The 17,651-nt window shown below is 42.1% G+C and overlaps 1 protein-coding gene across 1 annotated transcript; it reads right to left on the bottom strand.

Annotated features, from left to right (window-relative positions):
- Positions 1-4,660: 4,660 nt before the first annotated feature.
- LOC136462481 (uncharacterized) lies at positions 4,661-10,099 on the bottom strand. The gene is made up of 3 exons (XM_066461575.1): positions 9,708-10,099; positions 8,733-8,959; positions 4,661-5,372 (listed from the first exon to the last, which is right to left on the bottom strand). Exons 1-3 carry the CDS (start codon positions 9,982-9,984, stop codon positions 4,782-4,784), a joined length of 1,095 nt encoding a protein of 364 aa, XP_066317672.1. The 5' UTR covers positions 9,985-10,099; the 3' UTR covers positions 4,661-4,781.
- Between the last annotated feature and the right edge of the window lie 7,552 nt (positions 10,100-17,651).

Below are 17,651 nucleotides of genomic sequence, written 5' to 3'. Positions count from 1 at the left end.
ACCTCACCGTGTCCCACTGATTCTGTGGCACCGGTGAGGGAGACAAAAGAGAATGATGCCGATTAGGCAACTAAAGAAAGGGATTTTGAATCCCAAAAGATGTCCTATGACTTTGAGCATAGGAAGTGGGTCACTGCCAACAAGAAATGTTTGGCTGTGATAAAGAACCGATTAAGCCTGTAATTGTGGGCTCAATCCCAGAGTGTGATACGGTCACCGAGTACTTTGATAGAATAAAGAGTCAGTTCACTAGCTCTTCAAAGATATATGCTACCTAGCTAATAAAACAGCTGGTCACATAGTGTTAATCTAAAAATAGTGGCATAAGAGAGCTCACGATGCGTCGTTGAAATTATGGCACTGTCGTTTAGGCCATATTTCGAGGGGGAGAATAGAAAGACAAGTTAAGAATGATATTCTTCCTCCATTAGAGCTCTCAGATTTAAAACAATGCAGAGAATGCATAAAAAGAAAGTATATAAAGAAAAGTAATAAAGATGACAAACGAAGTACAGGAATTTTATAGATTATTCACACAGACATCTGTGGTCATTTTCTTGTAAAGCGTGTGGATGGTTATGATTTGTTCATAACATCCATAGATGATTACTCCCATTATGGCTACATTTATCCAATCAAAGAAAGAACAGAAGCATTGGATAAATTTAAGATATTAAAGATTAAGATAGTCAGGTCTGACCGTGGGGGAGTACTACGATCGGCATACCCTAAAAGAATGGCATAGTAGCCCAGTATTCTACACCGGGTGAATCTCAACAGAATAGAGTAGCTAAAAGAATCAATCGTACCCTGATGGATATGGTGGGAAGTATGATAAGTTACTCCACCTTACAGTTGAGCCTGTGAATGGAGGCGTTAAAAACCAACATTCATATTCTCAATAGAGTACAAAGTAAGTCGGTGTCCAAAACACCATATGAGTTGTGAACAGGAAGAGTACCCTCACTAAACACTTAAGTGTGTGGGGAAGCCCTGCTGAGGCTAAAGTATTTAACCTAAACATTGGGAAGTTAGATCCCAAAATAGTAAGTTGCCATTTGTTTGGCTACCCAGAAAAGTCAAAAGTTTTTCGTTTTCTACTATCTAGAGAGACATTCAAAGTTTATGGAAACAAGACACGCTATATTCCTAGAGGATGAATTGATGAGGGGGCATGGTAGCTCGAGAATTTGACCTTGAAGTGAAGCGGGTGTATGCGTCCACTCTAATGATTCATGAGCCATTTTCTCACTACCTGCTGTTGCTACACCGATAGTGCAAGACACTATAGTGCTAGCACCTGTTGTTATCCCACCTGTGGCAACAATGAATGACGATGAGGAACCTGTTCTTTAGGATCCTATAGAACCTATTGCCACACTTGAAGGGGAGCAACAACAGCCTCAAATAGAACATGTGCCAAATGTGAAGGCCCCTAGAAGGTCTCAAAGAGTTAGAAAATCAGCTATTCCTGCTGATTATGAAGTGTACAACATTGAGGAATTTCAAATGGAGGATGATCCCATCTCATTTGAAGAAGCCATGAGAAGTGATCATTTATCAAAGTGGCTTGAGGCCATAGAGGATGAAATGAAATCAATGAATGTAAATAAAGTTTGAGATTTGGAAATAATTCCTAAAGGAGCTAAAATAGTAGGCTGTAAATGGGTCTATAGAATAAAACTTGACTCTCAAGGGAATATAGATACATATAAAGCGTGACTTGTGGCAAAATGCTTTATGCAAAGAGAAGGGATTGATCACAATGAGACCCTTTCTCCAGTCTCATGTAAAGTTTCCTTCAGAATTATAATGGCATTAGTGGCACATTACGATTTAGAATTACATCGGATGGATGTAAAGACGGCATTCCTCAACGGGGACTTGGAGGAAAATGTTTACATGGCACAACCGAAAGGTTTTGTCATGGAAGGAAAAGAACGAATGGGATGCCGCCTAAAGAAATTCATTTATGGATTAAAACAAGCTTCAAGACAGTGGTACTTGAAGTTTGATCAGCAAATAAAGAATTTTGGGTTTTAAAGAAAATGTAGAGGACAATTGTGTCTATACAAAGTTTAAGAATGGGAAGTTTATCTTTCTTATCCTGTATGTGGATGATATCTTACATGTTAGTAGTGATGTCAGTCTACAACTGGAGACAAAGAAGTTTTTGTCCTAAAAAATTGATATGAAAGATCTTGGTGAAGCCTCGTTCGTTCTAAGGATCGAGATTCACCGAGATAGAAGAAAAAGAGGTATTAGGACTGTCACAAAAGGCATACATAGAAAGAATCTTAAAGACATTCAGTATGCACAAATGTAGTCCCTCATCTGCTCCTATAGTCAAGGACGACAGATATGGGGATTTTCAATGCCCCAGGAACCAATATGAGCTCAATCAATTGAAAGTGGTTCCATATGCTTCAGCTGTCGGAAGCTTGCAACATGCTCAAGTATGTACGCGCCCTGACTTGGCATTTGTTACCGGGTTACTTGGCAGATTCTAGAGCAATTCTGGAATAGAACAATGGAAATTGGTAAAGAAAGTCTTGCATTATTTGCAAGGAACGAAAGGCCTCATGATGACGTATAGAAGATCTGATTCACTCCATATAGTGGGATATTCAGATTCTGATTATACGGGAGATGATAGAAAATCCACGTCTGGATATGTATTCACTCTCGCAAGGGGAGCTATTTCATGGAAAAACTCAAAGCAAACCGTCATTACATCGTCCACGATGTATGACAGTTTGTAACGTGTTATGAGGCAACGGGCAGGTGAACTGACTAAAGAAGTTCATACCCGGTTTGAAGGTGGTTGACAACATCTATAGACCACTTAAGTGATACTGCGATAATAATCAGGCAGTACAATATACTCACAACATAAGTCAAGTGGTGCTGCCAAACACATTGACATAGAGTATTATGTTGTGAAAGATAAAGTCCGGGATCAAGTCATAAGTCTTGAGCATATAAGTATCGAAAAGATGCTCGCGGATCCGCTTACAAAAGGCTCACCACCCAACATGTTCAGAGAACATGGTGTTCAGAGAACATGTAGCTAGCATGGGTTTAAGGGGAAGCCTAAAATTCCTGGACAAAAGAAGGCCCAAAGATAAGTATCTATTTCAGACTAGAGTAGTGTGTTGTAGCTGTTAAGTCTATCGGCAATGGACCGTGATGATGAGACATGCTCTATGCGCTAATCTGTAATGGAATGAACAAAAGTAAATGATATGAAATTAAAAGATGGAATGAGATCAAGAGGGAGAATGTTAGTTGATCTCCACCGATAGGCCCAACGGTCTATTGGGCCCTTGCCTCTGCGCCCTGATCAGGGGCGTCCAACCCTAACTGGTTGGTGGGCCCCTGTCGTACAGCACATATATATAGAGGAGTGGGGAACTGGGCTCAGCTCACGAGGTTCGAAGGAGCTGCCACACCCACCTACAGAAAACCCTAATCCGATCAAAGGTCGTGCTGCCAGCGACGGGATGTGCCCCGCCACCGCCATCGTTCCCCTGCAGGTCTACACTGGACCGCCGTCTCGCCACCGAGCCGGAGCTGCCCCTACACCAGCGTCTATGCTGCTGCTGTGCAGCAACAGTGAAAGGCAAGAAGGGTCTTCCCCGGATCTACGGGTTACACACACAGAGGTACTAATCATTGATACTAACAATGCCAACTGTTGTCTTCATCAACTTCCGATCCAGCCTCAATGTTCGCTCCTCTCCCGGTTGAGACTGCGGGAGGGTATTAGAATGTGTATAGTCTAGAATGAAGAGTCTCAGTAGTTGAAGAGTCATGTAACTCCTTTTATAAACACTTGATCAATCAATGGAACAGTAGGGATTATTCGTCCTTCAGGAACGACGTTAGCTGGCGCACTCTTTTTTGGCAGCACAGACGAAGTTGAACTAGAACTAGTGGAGATGGAGAATCTCTTCTTCCTCCAACTAGCAGCAGCAGCAGCTCTTGGTGACGAGGGCATGAGCAACTTGATGATGAAGCCGCCTGCTCTCTCTCCATACAAGGAGTTTTGGTGTTGGGGTCGGCCTGTTGATCATATCGCTTTTGCCTCTGTGCCATCCGTCCACAGCTTGGAGTAGCAGTTGTTGGTGATCTTGGATTGCTGGATCCATGATTCGTAGTCGAAGTTGTCGAGAGCGTCGTCATGGGTTTCTGTCTTTCTGATGAAGGTGAAGGGCTGCTGCTCCTGCTGCTCCCAAGGAGGAGGAGAGGAGGAGGAGGAGAGGCAGAGGAAGCCACAATGAAATGTTTTGGGTGACTGCTTGCCAACTTTACTAGCTCGATGCAATGGTTGCTTTATTTATAGTGATGATGGATGATTGATTTTAATTGGTTGGTTGATGAGAATTAAGTTGAAGAGTCGTCTTGTGATGAAATGAGCATGCCGATTAATTGCCAAGTGAGACCAGACCGCCTATACTTTGATAACAATGGAATCAACTTAAGCAACGTCCTGCTGCTTGCTAATGGCTGCTCAATTTGTCAGCCATGTACGGCATGGCACTACACCTGCATGCGAGCTGTTGCTTCCTCCAAAGCAAGCAAGTCAGCAAACAGAAGAAACCAATCACAGTGAAATTGCAGAAAGCACAAAATTGTCACCAAGTCAAACAACTCTAGTCAAGAGAAGGCACCATCATATCCCCCGATATCATTCATTACTTAGTAGTACCAATTAAGTCTACTCCAGAAGCTACAAATAAAGTAGCAACTTAATATGTTTCTTAAACATGTCATAATTATTAGTATCCAATAAGCGACCAATAGATAGTAACACCCAATGTGTAGAAGCCAAGGCGCAGAGTGCCATCGCTCACACCATCTTTCTGAGGCTTGAAAAGCATTCGTCTACCAGCAACAATGTGATCACCTTGCAACGCCTTCGCACAAACCTTGAGCCGCTCCACAAGACGTACAACAGATACAACAGAACGTGAAAGCTTGATATTTCTTCCAAGACCAACAACAGACACTTTATCGTCGCCAGAATCAAGCAAGATGACTTCCGCACAACTTATGCTGGTGGTACTAGCAGTAAACTTTGCACGGAAACCACTTGGCCATTCCCCACTGGTGATTCGCAAAGCAATTGTTGCCTCGACCGAAAAAGACATAGAGCCAAGTGCAAACTCCAGTGTGCTAAGCCTGCTATGGTACTCCCTTGTAAGGTAGCGTGAGTGAACGCCCTCATAGTTGATGTAGGTTATGGCTAGAAAACTCAAGCATCGATCATTCGATTCAGTAGCGCCCTTAACTTTCAGATCAACCTCAAAGGTCGGAGGGTCGGACAACTCAACAGCACGTGAAGGACCCGTCAGTTTCAAATAAGGAACCTACATGCAGCAGCACCATTAAACAAATACTAAGTAAACTGAAGTGAAACAAGAGGTTATCAGCGTATAATAATAAACAGTATAGAACAACAAAAAACCAGCATTATCAACACAAAGTGCACAACAGAAAAAACTACATAAAATTATTTGTTCCATGCAGCGCAGGTTTCGAGGCAGTTCATGGAGGTTTTGGGTATGGTAGTAGGAATCAGGAGGGGGAGGAAGCTCTAGACTTCGTGGTAGCTTTTGACCTGATGATAGCCAACACTTTCTTTAGAAAGAGAGAATCTCATCTAGTGACCTTCAGTAGCGGACAACACTGTAGTCAGATTGACTTTGTCCTCGCAAGAAGAAAGGACAAACGAGCATGCTTGGATTGCAAGGTGATACCAGGGGAGTGTGTTGTTTCTCAACATAAGCTTTTGGTGGCAGATTTTTGTTTTCAGATGCGTGCCCGTAGGGATAAACAAGCTAAGATTGAAAGAACAAAGTGGTGGAAACTGAAAGGGGAGACGTCAGAGGTATTTAGGGAAAGGGTTATCAAAGGGGGCTCTTGGAAAGAAGAAGACGACATAAACAATATGTGGGACAAGATGGCAACCAACATTCGGAAGGTAGCCTCAGAGGTGTGTGGAGTAACCAAAGGAAGGGGACGTGAGGCTAAAGATACTTGGTGGTGGAACAAGGAAGTCCAAAGGGCTATTAAGGAGAAGAAAAAATGCTATAGACGCTTGTACCATGACAAGAGTGTGGACAACATAGAGAAGTATAAGGTGGCTAAGAAGACTGCAAAGCGAGCTATAAGTGTGGCAAAGGGTAGAGCGTACGAGGATCTTTACCAACATTTGAGTACGAAGGAAGGAGAGAAGGGCATTTATAGGATGGCTAGGGTTCGTGAGAGAAAGACACGGGACTTCAACCAAGTTAAGTGCATTAAGGATGAAAGGGAGCATCTCTTGGTAAAGGAGGATGAGATCCGACATCGATGGCAAGAGTATTTTGACAAATTGTTCAATGGTGAGAATATGGACACAACCTTTCAGTTGGATGACTCTTTTGATGACACCAATAGGCGCTTTGTGCGGAGAATCCAAGAATCTGAGGTCAGAGAGGCGTTGAAAAGGATGAAAGGAGGTAAGGCGATGGGACCGGATGGTATCCCAATCGAGGTGTGGAGATGCCTCAGGGACATAGCTGTAGTATGGTTAACCAAGCTGTTCAACCATATTTTTCGATCGAACAAGATACCAGATGAGCGGAGGAAAAGTATATTGGTACCGATCTACAAGAATAAAGGGGATATTCAAAGTTGTACAAATTACCGAGGAATTAAGTTGATGAGCCATACTATGAAGCTATGGGAGAGAGTTATCGAGCATCGCTTGAGAGCAATAACGCGGGTCTCTATGAACCAATTTGGTTTCATGCCCGGAAGGTCAACCATGGAAGCCATTTTCTTAATAAGACAAGTTATGGAGCGGTATAGGGAGAAGAAGAAGGACCTACACATGGTTTTTATTGACTTGGAGAAGGCTTATGATAAAATACCAAGGAATGTTATGTGGTGGGCGTTGGACAAACATAAAGTCCCAACGAAGTATGTCGGGCTCATTAAGGACATGTACAGCAATGTTGTGACTAGAGTTCGAACAAGTGATGGAGACACGGATGACTTCCCGATTAGGATAGGACTACATCAAGGGTCAGCTTTGAGCCCTTATTTGTTTGCTTTAGTGATGGATGAGGTCACAAGGGACGTACAAGGGGACATCCCTTGGTGTATGCTTTTCGCGGATGATGTAGTGCTAGTTGATGAAAGCCGGACAGGAGTGAATCAGAAACTGGAGTTATGACGGGAGACTTTGGAGTCCAAAGGTTTTAGACTTAGTAGAACTAAAACTGAGTATATGAGATGTGACTTCGGCACTACTACTCGGGAGGAGGAAGATGTTAGTTTGGAAGGTCAAGTAGTGCCTAGGAAGGATACCTTTCGATATTTAGGATCAATGCTACAGAGGGACGGGGATATTGATGAAGATGTTAGCCATAGAATCAAAACAGGGTGGATGAAGTGGCGGCAAGCGTCTGGTGTCCTATGTGACAAAAGGGTACCACAGAAGCTAAAAGGCAAGTTTTATAGGACGACGATTAGACCTGCTATGTTGTATGGTGCAGAATGTTACGAAAAGACGACATATTCAACAGCTAAGTGTCGCAGAAATGCGTATGTTGCGTTGGATTTGCGGTCATACAAGAAGGGATCGAGTTCGGAACGATGATATACGTGAGAGATTAGGGGTAGCGCCAATTGAAGAAAAGCTTGTCCAACACCGGTTGAGATGGTTTGGACATGTGCAACGGAGACCTCCAGATGCACCGGTGCGTAGTGGAATCCTAAGTCAGGATAGTAACGTGAGGAGAGGCAGAGGAAGACCGAAGTTGACTTGGGTAGAGGCAATAAAAGGAGACTTGAAAGGATGGAATATACCCAAAGACTTAGCCTTAGATAGGAGTGCTTGGAAGACAGCTATTCACGTGCCTGAACCTTGATTGCCTTCTGTTGGGTTTCAACTCTAGCCTACCCCAACTTGTTTGGGACTTAAAGGCTTTGTTGTTGTATTATTGACAAACAAAAAGACAGCATAATTTTCTATGTGCGTATAATCATGCATGTACCGTTCATGAGCTGTACATTTAGGAAATTTGATTTGTAGCAAACAAGGTTCAAACATTTTCAAGATAGAACTCAGAAATTAGCGCCAGAAACTATGAGCCACATTTAAAAATTAGACTCAGACATGCCACATTAGTTTACAACAGTAGGAGGGATGGAGGGGAGTGAGCAAGGGTCAAGTACAAGTTTGTAGGGGAACTTCCTAGCTAGGGGCTTGCCATATAGCTGACAAACGTGCATGTGCTCCCTATATTATGGAACTCCAAATGTGTTGAGAGATTAAGTGTGCCAGTTTGATTAGTAAGTAGTTATTTGCTTCTCTTATTATTACCAAACCCACAAACATATAACCAGCCAAGAGATTGCAGATAGAGAAATTCACAGTGTGTACTACGCAATAAGTTCTAAAAAATAAATGGATTGCCACGTATAACACGCTCCGTCGTCTTCGTGTCAAATAAGCTGGCCCTTGACGGAACTAATTGGATTAATAGGGTAGTTCAGTGTAGGGGAACCACAGACATAGAAACATCCTGGAGGCACACACGCTGTTGTGGTAACAGACAACACTTTGGGCAGACAGGAAAGTTGGTGGGGGAAAAAATCATTGCTTCATGCATCAAGCAGCAAAGCAAGCAGCAAAGCAATCATGACACTGATGGCTAGTAACAAGAAATAATACAAACCTCTTGTGTAAGAATTTGGCAGTTATCTCTCGAGCGATCAAAGATCATATTGCGATTTTGATCAACTGAGTCTCGTATGGCAACCATCCCAAACACATGGAGGGGCCACTGTAAGCCACCCCTTATCCTTGCGACTTTGAGTGAAAAGATCTGCAGCGTAGTCGGTAGGCCAGCAGCATCCCGCCATTTAGGCTTCTTGAACGTGAAACGCTTGCTAGGGATCTTTGCTGCAAGTGGATTTAATAAAACAAGGGTTAAGAAGCAGCGGCAATACTTAGCAACACATAAATATGGCATCTCAGCTATTTATTATTGGTCAGGCAAGCTCTGATAGATCCTAGCACATATACAGGGAATGCATCTCAGTTGTGTGTGTCTGTGTGTGCGTGTGTTGTCAAACAAGTTCTGATAGATACTAGGTAGCACATATACAGGGAATGACTGGATCCTTCACACAAACTTGAAATGTATCCAGACGCAAGCAAGGAAATCCTTGCCAACTGCAAACTGAGTCGAGGGATGGAACCAAAAGCATCCATATTTCTTGCTAAGCTTGCTGGGCAAGAGCACCTAGCTAGGCAAAGGGACGAAAATACATATCAGTCACCAGTCAGTAAGACTATGGGCCTGTTCGGATCCACATGGCTAGTTACTAGTTGGGGCTAAGAATTAGCCCAAATTAGCTGTGGTTAACTAACTAGTTGGCTAACAACTAATTGAATACATGACTAAAAATTAGTCCACCTATTAGCCCTTTTGTTTGGATGCACTAGAGCTAATTCTCGCTAATTTTTATCTAGCTCGCAATTAGCTCTTGTATGCAAACAGGTCCTATGTGTTATTAAACTATCGAGGCGATACCGGCTTTCAAATTAAGGACAGGTTCCAATTTACAAATTAAAGATAGGTTTCAATTTGCAAATTAAAGACAGGTTTCCATGTATCTGATCTGATCGGAGAGAGATAATAACTCACTGGTGTCTTCGAAGCAGCCGTAGACGCCGGAAAATAGCCTGTTCCAGGTATCCCTAAACTCTCTAGCGTCGGTTTCGTAGTCATCAGCCTCGGCGAGGTAGTAGTCATCTACATCTTCCTCTTCTTCTGCCCGCGCCGCCTTTTCCGCCGCGTGAAGCGCCACCATCTCATCCTTCGCTTCCGCCCCCAAACGCGCCATCCCATCCTCTTTCGGCGAAGGAGTAGGCCCACCGTTGGCGGCGACGACCACTTGGATGGAGGGCGTCTCGATCCCCATCGCCGACGCCAATCGAATTCCTCGCCCCGCGGATCGATTGAATTCCTCGCCGGCGCCGACTTCTCTTGCGGGCGGGTGGTCGATGCGTGTGGGTGTGTTTCGTAGGGGTCTGACACTCGAGTGTCGAAGGCCAACCCAACCGGACACACGATTTGGATAAAAAAGAGAATCGAGTGATTTTAATCCGACCAACACTCGATAGCTATCACCATTGGATCCGGGTCAGATGGACCAAAAAAATTATCCAAATAATACAAAAAATATTAAACAAACAAAACAAAAAATATTAGCCAGACTATTTCTATAAAAGGCAAATTAGAAAAATTCAAAAAAGAACCAAATAACACATACAGAAAATCAAAAAGCCAAAAAAATTGATCAAAACTTACACCAATTGAGCACAAAACTTACGCCCAAATAGAAATAGTAAAATATAGTCCAATAAGATGTAATCTACTCTTAGGCCTTGTTTAAATTTAGGGTGTAAAGTTTTATGGTGTCACATGAGGTGTCACTTAGGGTGTTCCGATACTAATAAAAAAACAAAATACAGAATCCGTTAGTAATTCACGAGACGAATTTATTAAGCCTAATTAATCCGTTATTAGCACATATTTTACTGTAGCACTACGTCGTCAAATCATAGACTAATTAGGCTTAAAAGATTCATCTCGTAAATTAGTCGTAAACTGTACAATTAATTATTTTTTTAGTCTATTGTTAATACTCGTATTAGGGACGAACGGAGAGGGCTTACTAAAGAAATAAGGGGGTGTTTGGTTCTATGGACTAAATTTTAGTCCATGTCACATCGGACGTTCGGATGCTATTTAGGAGAACTAAATATGAGTTAATTATAAAACTAATTACATAGATTGAGACTAATTTACGAGACGAATTTATTAAGCCTAATTAATCCGCCATTAGCACATATTTACTGTAACACCACATTGTCAAATCATGGACTAATTAGGCTTAAAAAATTCGTCTCGCAAATTAGCCACAATCTGTACAATTAGTTTTTTTTTATCTATATTTAATACTTCATGCATGTGTCAAACATTCGATTGGACAGGGACTAAAATTTTTCTGTAGAAAACAAACACCCCCTAAATCTGCTACTACTAGCTAGGTGCGATTACTGATATGACACGTACTAACAATGGTCCTGTTCAGCTTACCCTATATTCAGACCAGTTTCAGCCCAGTTTCGGACCAACGAACAGGCCAATACCAGTCGGAACCTGTGCACCCAACGACGGTGGAAATAAAAATATCGACTTCTGACATGCTTGCAGCATGCTGCCGTACGTTCACTTCCCAAGCCTCCTGCCTCCCATCCAGCGAGCGAGCGCACGTCTCTCTCTCACTGCATGCACCTGCAGCGTGCCGTCCCGTCCCGTGTCGGAGGGAACGCGGTGTGGTGTGTGGGCTCCGTGACCGCTTGCGCGCTCATCGCATCCGTTGATAGCACCTCATCCGACGATCACAGAATCGAGTGAGCCGAGAAGAAAAAACACTCGAGTGACTGCTAGCTTTACCGTTGTTTTTATGCGTGTGGTGCTCGGCTTGCCCTTACATCCCACCCGGCTGGCAGCCCCAGGCCCAACTCGACCTGTTTTCCGCCCTGGCTAGGCAAACGAAACATGTCTGCCCGTATACTGCTGCGGGAGGCCTTTTTCTCCCTCTCTAATCTAAAACAAACAAATCGAGAAGCATTTGCTAAAAAAAACAAATTGAGAAGCATGAAAAAAAAATAATATTTGCACTCATATTCTTTTATAATGCATTATTGTTTTAGAATAATTTGTACTGACCATATATATGTCTGTATGCAGGGCACATGTGCTCTAAAACTAGAAGTGTAAATGGCACTGGTATTTTCTAAAGGACCGAAGAATGTTGGACACTACTACAAAAATGATTTTGCGAGAAACTACGCAAACATTAACGTAGGCGGTCACAAAACGCAACCGTCTCCTAAAATACGTGAGGACTTTCAGAGGCGGTCCTTTTTATATAAAGAGGCATTTACATTTGTCCGTCTCGTAAAATAGATTTACGGAGGCTGACATTTTATTTACACAGACGGTCGAAAAAATATATCGGTGTGAGGAGGGCAGCTTATGAAAATAGAACTGTCCTCCAATACTTTTCGCCTAATACAACTCAATCTACATGTGCGCCGGATTAAGACGATGCGCTCTATGAACATCATAGAAGACAAAAGTCTTTAGTCTAGCCTCCTAGCTCGGGTGGGGTGGGAACAGCAGCGTGCTCGAGCGACCTGATGATGGTCGGGCACAGGTGCCAGTGTGTCCATGCCATGGCCGCCATCTAGGTAGGCAAAAAACTGCCCTGCAAAACCAGCGTGCTGCTGCTGCACGCGGCGAACTGGAGCGCACGAGCGCGCGGCGGGGGGACTCGCACATGGACGCGGAGGAGTGGAGCGCGGCAGGACTCTGGATGGCTGCGCGGATGGCGAGACGTGCGCGGCGAGGTGATCGAGATGCGTGGGCCGTGGGCGCGACAGCAGAACGAGCGTGCCGCGTGGCCACTGCCCAGCACGCTCTGCTGCAAGCGTTGCCACCACCATCTCTGCTGCAAACGTGGCATTCTCGGTCCGCCAAGAACGCACAGGTACAGGCCATCCATAACGAAAATCGACGGGTCGCCGACGACCGACCGCCGGGGCTGACTGAGTTCGTGGCTCGCGTCGGCGAGCGCGGCCACGTCCTGGTCCTCCTCTCCTTCAGTCCTTCTCCGCCACCTCCGCGACGCAGCAGACGCCATCCTATGCGCGCGCCGCGCCGGATAACGCCCATTGCCGCCGTCCTCGGGGTACTTCTGCAGTTCGCGTGCTGCGGCTCCACCTCCACCGACATGCAAAAGAATTAAAATTGTTGATTTCATCGCACCATGAATGGTTTTCAAAATTTTGTCCAAATTATTAAATTTTAATTGCATCAGCTGGTTTCTTACAATAAATCCTTCAAAACAGGACCGATATGAATATATTTAGATAAAAACTTCGTTAACGAATATTTCTCTCATGAAGATAGAACATTTTCTTTGTCCAAGATAAAATGTTCTGTCTTTCTAAGACAAATGTTCTAAGTTCAACAAAACAATATTTTAGATATAAGATAAAAAAATCTATATTCATATGTATTACAATATTCATTAAATAAAAAATGAATAATAAAAGCTATTAAATATTTATATAAATAAACAACATAAAATAATATACATAGAAAATATAATAAATAACATAAATAGAAAAATAATAAAATATAGAATAAAGCATAACGGAAAAATAATAAAAATAAAAAGCCATGTAATAGAGAAATAAAAAAGGAAATTACATGAATAATATTTGAACAACCTAAAATATCTATAGAACATCCAAATGTATAAATTATTTCTATAGTGAAGTAAAGTCAGATTTTTTGGTATGTGATGTAACCCACACAAATGCATAAGTCACATGACAAATGCACAGATTATCTCTATAGTTAAGCAAAGCAAAATGTTCTAGTATATGATGTAACACACACAAATGCAAAAAAAAAAAAAATACATCACAAATGCACAAATTATTTCCATAGTTAAGCAAATCTAAATGTTTTGGTATGTGATATAACCCACACAAATACAAAAAAAAACACATGACAGATGCACAAATTATTTCTATAGTCAAGTAAAACCAAATATGGTATGTGATATAACCTACACAAATGAAGAAGATATCTCACAAATGTGCATATATGCGGTTGTTCGGCTCAATAAAGAAATTAGCAATCCAAAGAAGAATCATATATGGTATGTGTTGTTTGCAACAGGCTTGCTGAATAAGAAGCAGCGGAGGGATGATCATCACTTGCTGAAGGACTCGGATGATAATCCACGGAATGGTTGAAGTCTTCGTCAAAGCTTTCGGCTACTGGTTATCTGATACATGGTGGTTTGTGTTGGGAGATGCTGTCTGATCGCAATTCTGTAATGTCTTTTTGTACTTCTTGACGATCTGTCTTAAATTCTGCCTGATGGTAGTTTCTGGAGCTTGTTCTTTTGCCTTTGGTAAGGTGTGAAGCGCTCTTAGTTGTAGTGGGTCAGAGATAGTAAGTTCATGTTATCGTCTTAGCTGTCTGCTTTCTTAGCTTCTTGATGTCTGTTGCTACTCTCTGTATTTCCGTTATTTTGGTAATGGACATGGGGTTCAACCCTCGGTTCGAAAAATAAGAATCATAAATGCATGTCGACACTGCGCTACGGTCTGAGCGTCCGAGCGTAATGACTGACGCTAAAATATACCATAGAACATTTCATGATACTGTACGAATACTCAAGGATAATAGTAGAATATTTCATTCATACTATGTGAACATCTCAAAATACAACATAGAGCATCATAAATATACTACGCAAACAACACACATATACCATGGAATATGGGAAATCAAAGAAGCAAATCATGAAAATAGAAAAATAATTATAGTAAAATAAAGAAGAATAAAAAGGAAAGTAAAAATTAATAAAAAGCCATGAGTATATAGAAATAAATAAATAACTTAAATAGAAAATAAGTTAATAAAAGATTAAACAAAACTAAGGAGAAACAAAAAAATAAAAAAGGGGAAAGACCCACCAAATAAAGAAAAATAAAAGAAAATATTACATGGATACTACTTGGACAACCTAACATATGCTATGGAAAAATAAGTAAAAAATAAAAAAAATGAAAAGAAAAAAATAAGATAAAAAACAGCTGCTCCTACTCTCACGATGACGTAATGCAACACAGGGTGGCAGCGATAGATTGGATCAGATCATTCGCATGGGCCAAAGCATCTTCAAAAGGGCCCAAACAGAAAAGTTCGCGTGAAATAATCGGGAATCGTCGGCGGAATGCTTGGGTCCGAGCACTCGGACCCCCAGATTGGCGGTGATGGCAGCGGTTGCAGAGACTGACCGAAGGTGAACAAAATAAACTCAATCGAATTTTCCGTATACAATACATGTTAGGGGGTATCTTATCTTATACTCTTATAAAACAAAATTTCAATACCTATTTTTCTCAACATGCAAGCTATCCACTAGATAACACGCTGTCCACCTAGTTAACACACTGTCACACACAATTAAAAACCCACTAGGCCATGCAATTATAATGTCCATGTTAGCAAGTCACCTATTTCTCTCAACATACAAGCTGTCCAACTAGACAATGCACTATTACATACAATTAAAATCCACTAGCCCATACAATTGTAATTTTTATCACCCTGTTCGCTTGTTGGTTTCAGCCAGACTTATTCAACCAGCCAACAACAGTGTTTTCCTCTCACAAAAAACCAGTACCAGCCAGCTCAAACTAGCACCAGCACCAACCAGCGAACACGCTCTATGTCAACAAGACACATAAGTATTTTGTCAACGCACAGGGTATTCTTCTAGTTTATAGAGGTTTTTCACCTTCGTTACTCCTATACAAAGTCGAAAATAACCCCCCTCAATTGAATACAAGCCCTCTTATGTTTAGGGGCAATTAAGTTATTACATCTTCGATTGACTGGCTTACACATCCCAAATGATTCACAGGAGGTAACCTGTCGATGGCAAAGCTTCGAGTCCTGAAGACAAGTTGTATCCCCTAGCTCAGTTTTGACTTCGCCTGACGGCGAAGTGGCCTGGCGGCTTAGTTCCTTGGTTAATGGCGAAGCGAACCTCGCGACTTCGTTCCTCACCTTCTTTCTTCGGTTCTCCGAACGAAGATATGCTTCTAAAAGCAAGCACTGAGAAGGAAAAAAACATTAGCTTTAAATGAAGTGTCGGGACTGTGGCTCTGTTCGGCAGGATTTATTTTTGGCTCCGGCTGATTTGTATGGCTGATTTATTGTGAGAGAAAAATAATGTTAAGCGAACAGAGCCTGCGTTTTCCCGAGGTCTTATTCCCAACACGGGCGGAAGATTGCAGACACTTTTGCAAACTAATAGTAGTGATATATGGTAAGAGTAGTAGGTATATTATACAGGGGGATCTTACTAATTAACTAATATTTTATCTTATGAAAGAAACATATGAAAATAATATTTAAAATAAAAACCCAATCATACACTAATCCAAAAATGCTGTTCAAAAATAATTATTAAATGTAAATGGTACGCCCTTCATTCAAAATTATAAGTTTTTTTGAGCTTTTCTAGATACATAGCTTTTCTGTTATGCACTTAGACATTAGGCTATGTCTAGATACATACATAGCTAAAACTATGTACCTAGAAAAGTCAAAATGGCATTTAATTTGGAATAGAGGAAGTATTTAAATAAAATACAAAGTTAAATGTTAGAATTTGTATGAACAAAATAATACATCATTGATATTATACTTATTTCTATTTTCAAAATTATAATTATTTGTTTCAAAATAGTAGCATGAAGAAAGAAATATTCAAATTAATCTTCAACTAAATATTGGATTAATAGTTTCATAAAAAATATTGATATTATTTATTTTATGTATTTTTAAATACTGTCACAAATAATATTTGTAGTAAAAGTATGGATATCATATTCATTTTATATTTTTGGATATGGTTGTTTTTTGGATATATATTCATATCCATGAGTGTTTTCACTTTCTATATCCATATTCGTATTTTGGTATCCACAACTTAATTGGATACAGATTTTATTTATTTATTTTTGGAACGGAGATTTTCTTATTAATTACTCCTCGGTCATAGGCTATAGAAGCAAGCTGATGAGCTAATTTTTATTACAAACACGGGGACACATTAACTCTGCAGGAGATGAATTCCGTGGCCATCAGCAGTTTGAGCTCGATCAATGATCACCCCTCCCAACCATTATTGGTGAGTGGTGACAGCCGGTGGTCGTCGCCCTTCAATTGGATACGGGTATATGGAGTAGGGATAGTGTTTTTGCGAATACCCAGGGCGGATAATGCACAAAATAATAAATTTATAGAAAAATATAATATTTATTAGCTGCAGGCCACTCACGTACGTGAAGGCCTAGGTCGGCAGGTAGCTAATCCTTCCTCCTGGCCCGGCACTATGTTTATCTTCTTCCTTCCTTAGGTAGTAGCCAGACCGTGAGCCCTAATTAAGCCCAGCCAACCAGCCACGCCGTGCGCACTTTCTCTCCCCCTCCGCCCTGTCACGTACGTACTAGTACGCCCTGTGAACGGCGACTTCACCTTGTACCTTAGCCGCCGCGCGCCTATACCAGCCCCGGCCACGTACGCCGCCTTCTTCCCCGACGGCAAGCCAGCGCCTTTCGTAGGGACAAGGACGTCACCGTACGCCGCATTCTTCCTCGACGCCAAGCCGGCACCTTTCATTGGGAACGGCGACTTCACCGTGTACCTGAGCCGCCGCGTGCCTGCACCAGCCCCGGCCACGTCGCTCCAACAGACCGATCGACTGTCTACCTGCCACGCCCCCTAGCTACCCGCTGTCTGCATGCCAGACAGTGAGCACGCCACGACGTCGTTCCCTTCCCCCTCTGAGCCCTCTGTTGTGTTGTGACCGGCCATCGAGCCGAGATCGTTTCTGTAGGAGCCGGCGACAGACACCGCAAACCCCCAGCGCCCCCAAAATCCCCAACTATAGGTCTAGGTGAGCGCTCGCCACCGCGCCTA

This window comes from Miscanthus floridulus, chromosome 7 (assembly GCF_019320115.1).
Source record: "Miscanthus floridulus cultivar M001 chromosome 7, ASM1932011v1, whole genome shotgun sequence".
In the NCBI taxonomy this organism is placed as follows: Eukaryota; Viridiplantae; Streptophyta; class Magnoliopsida; order Poales; family Poaceae; genus Miscanthus; species Miscanthus floridulus.
The sequence above is the reverse complement of the archived record's forward strand: the minus strand, read 5'-3'. Positions and strand labels throughout refer to the sequence as shown.

Excerpts from the sequence above, each read along its gene's own strand:
- LOC136462481 (XM_066461575.1), bottom strand. The coding sequence starts at position 9,984 with ATGGGGATCGAGACGCCCTCCATCCAAGTGGTCGTCGCCGCCAACGGT. Across the intron at positions 8,960-9,707 it reads CGGCTGCTTCGAAGACACCA|CAAAGATCCCTAGCAAGCGT; the intron begins GTGAGTTATTAT and ends ATCCACTTGCAG. Across the intron at positions 5,373-8,732 it reads GCCAAATTCTTACACAAGAG|GTTCCTTATTTGAAACTGAC; the intron begins GTTTGTATTATT and ends TGCTGCATGTAG.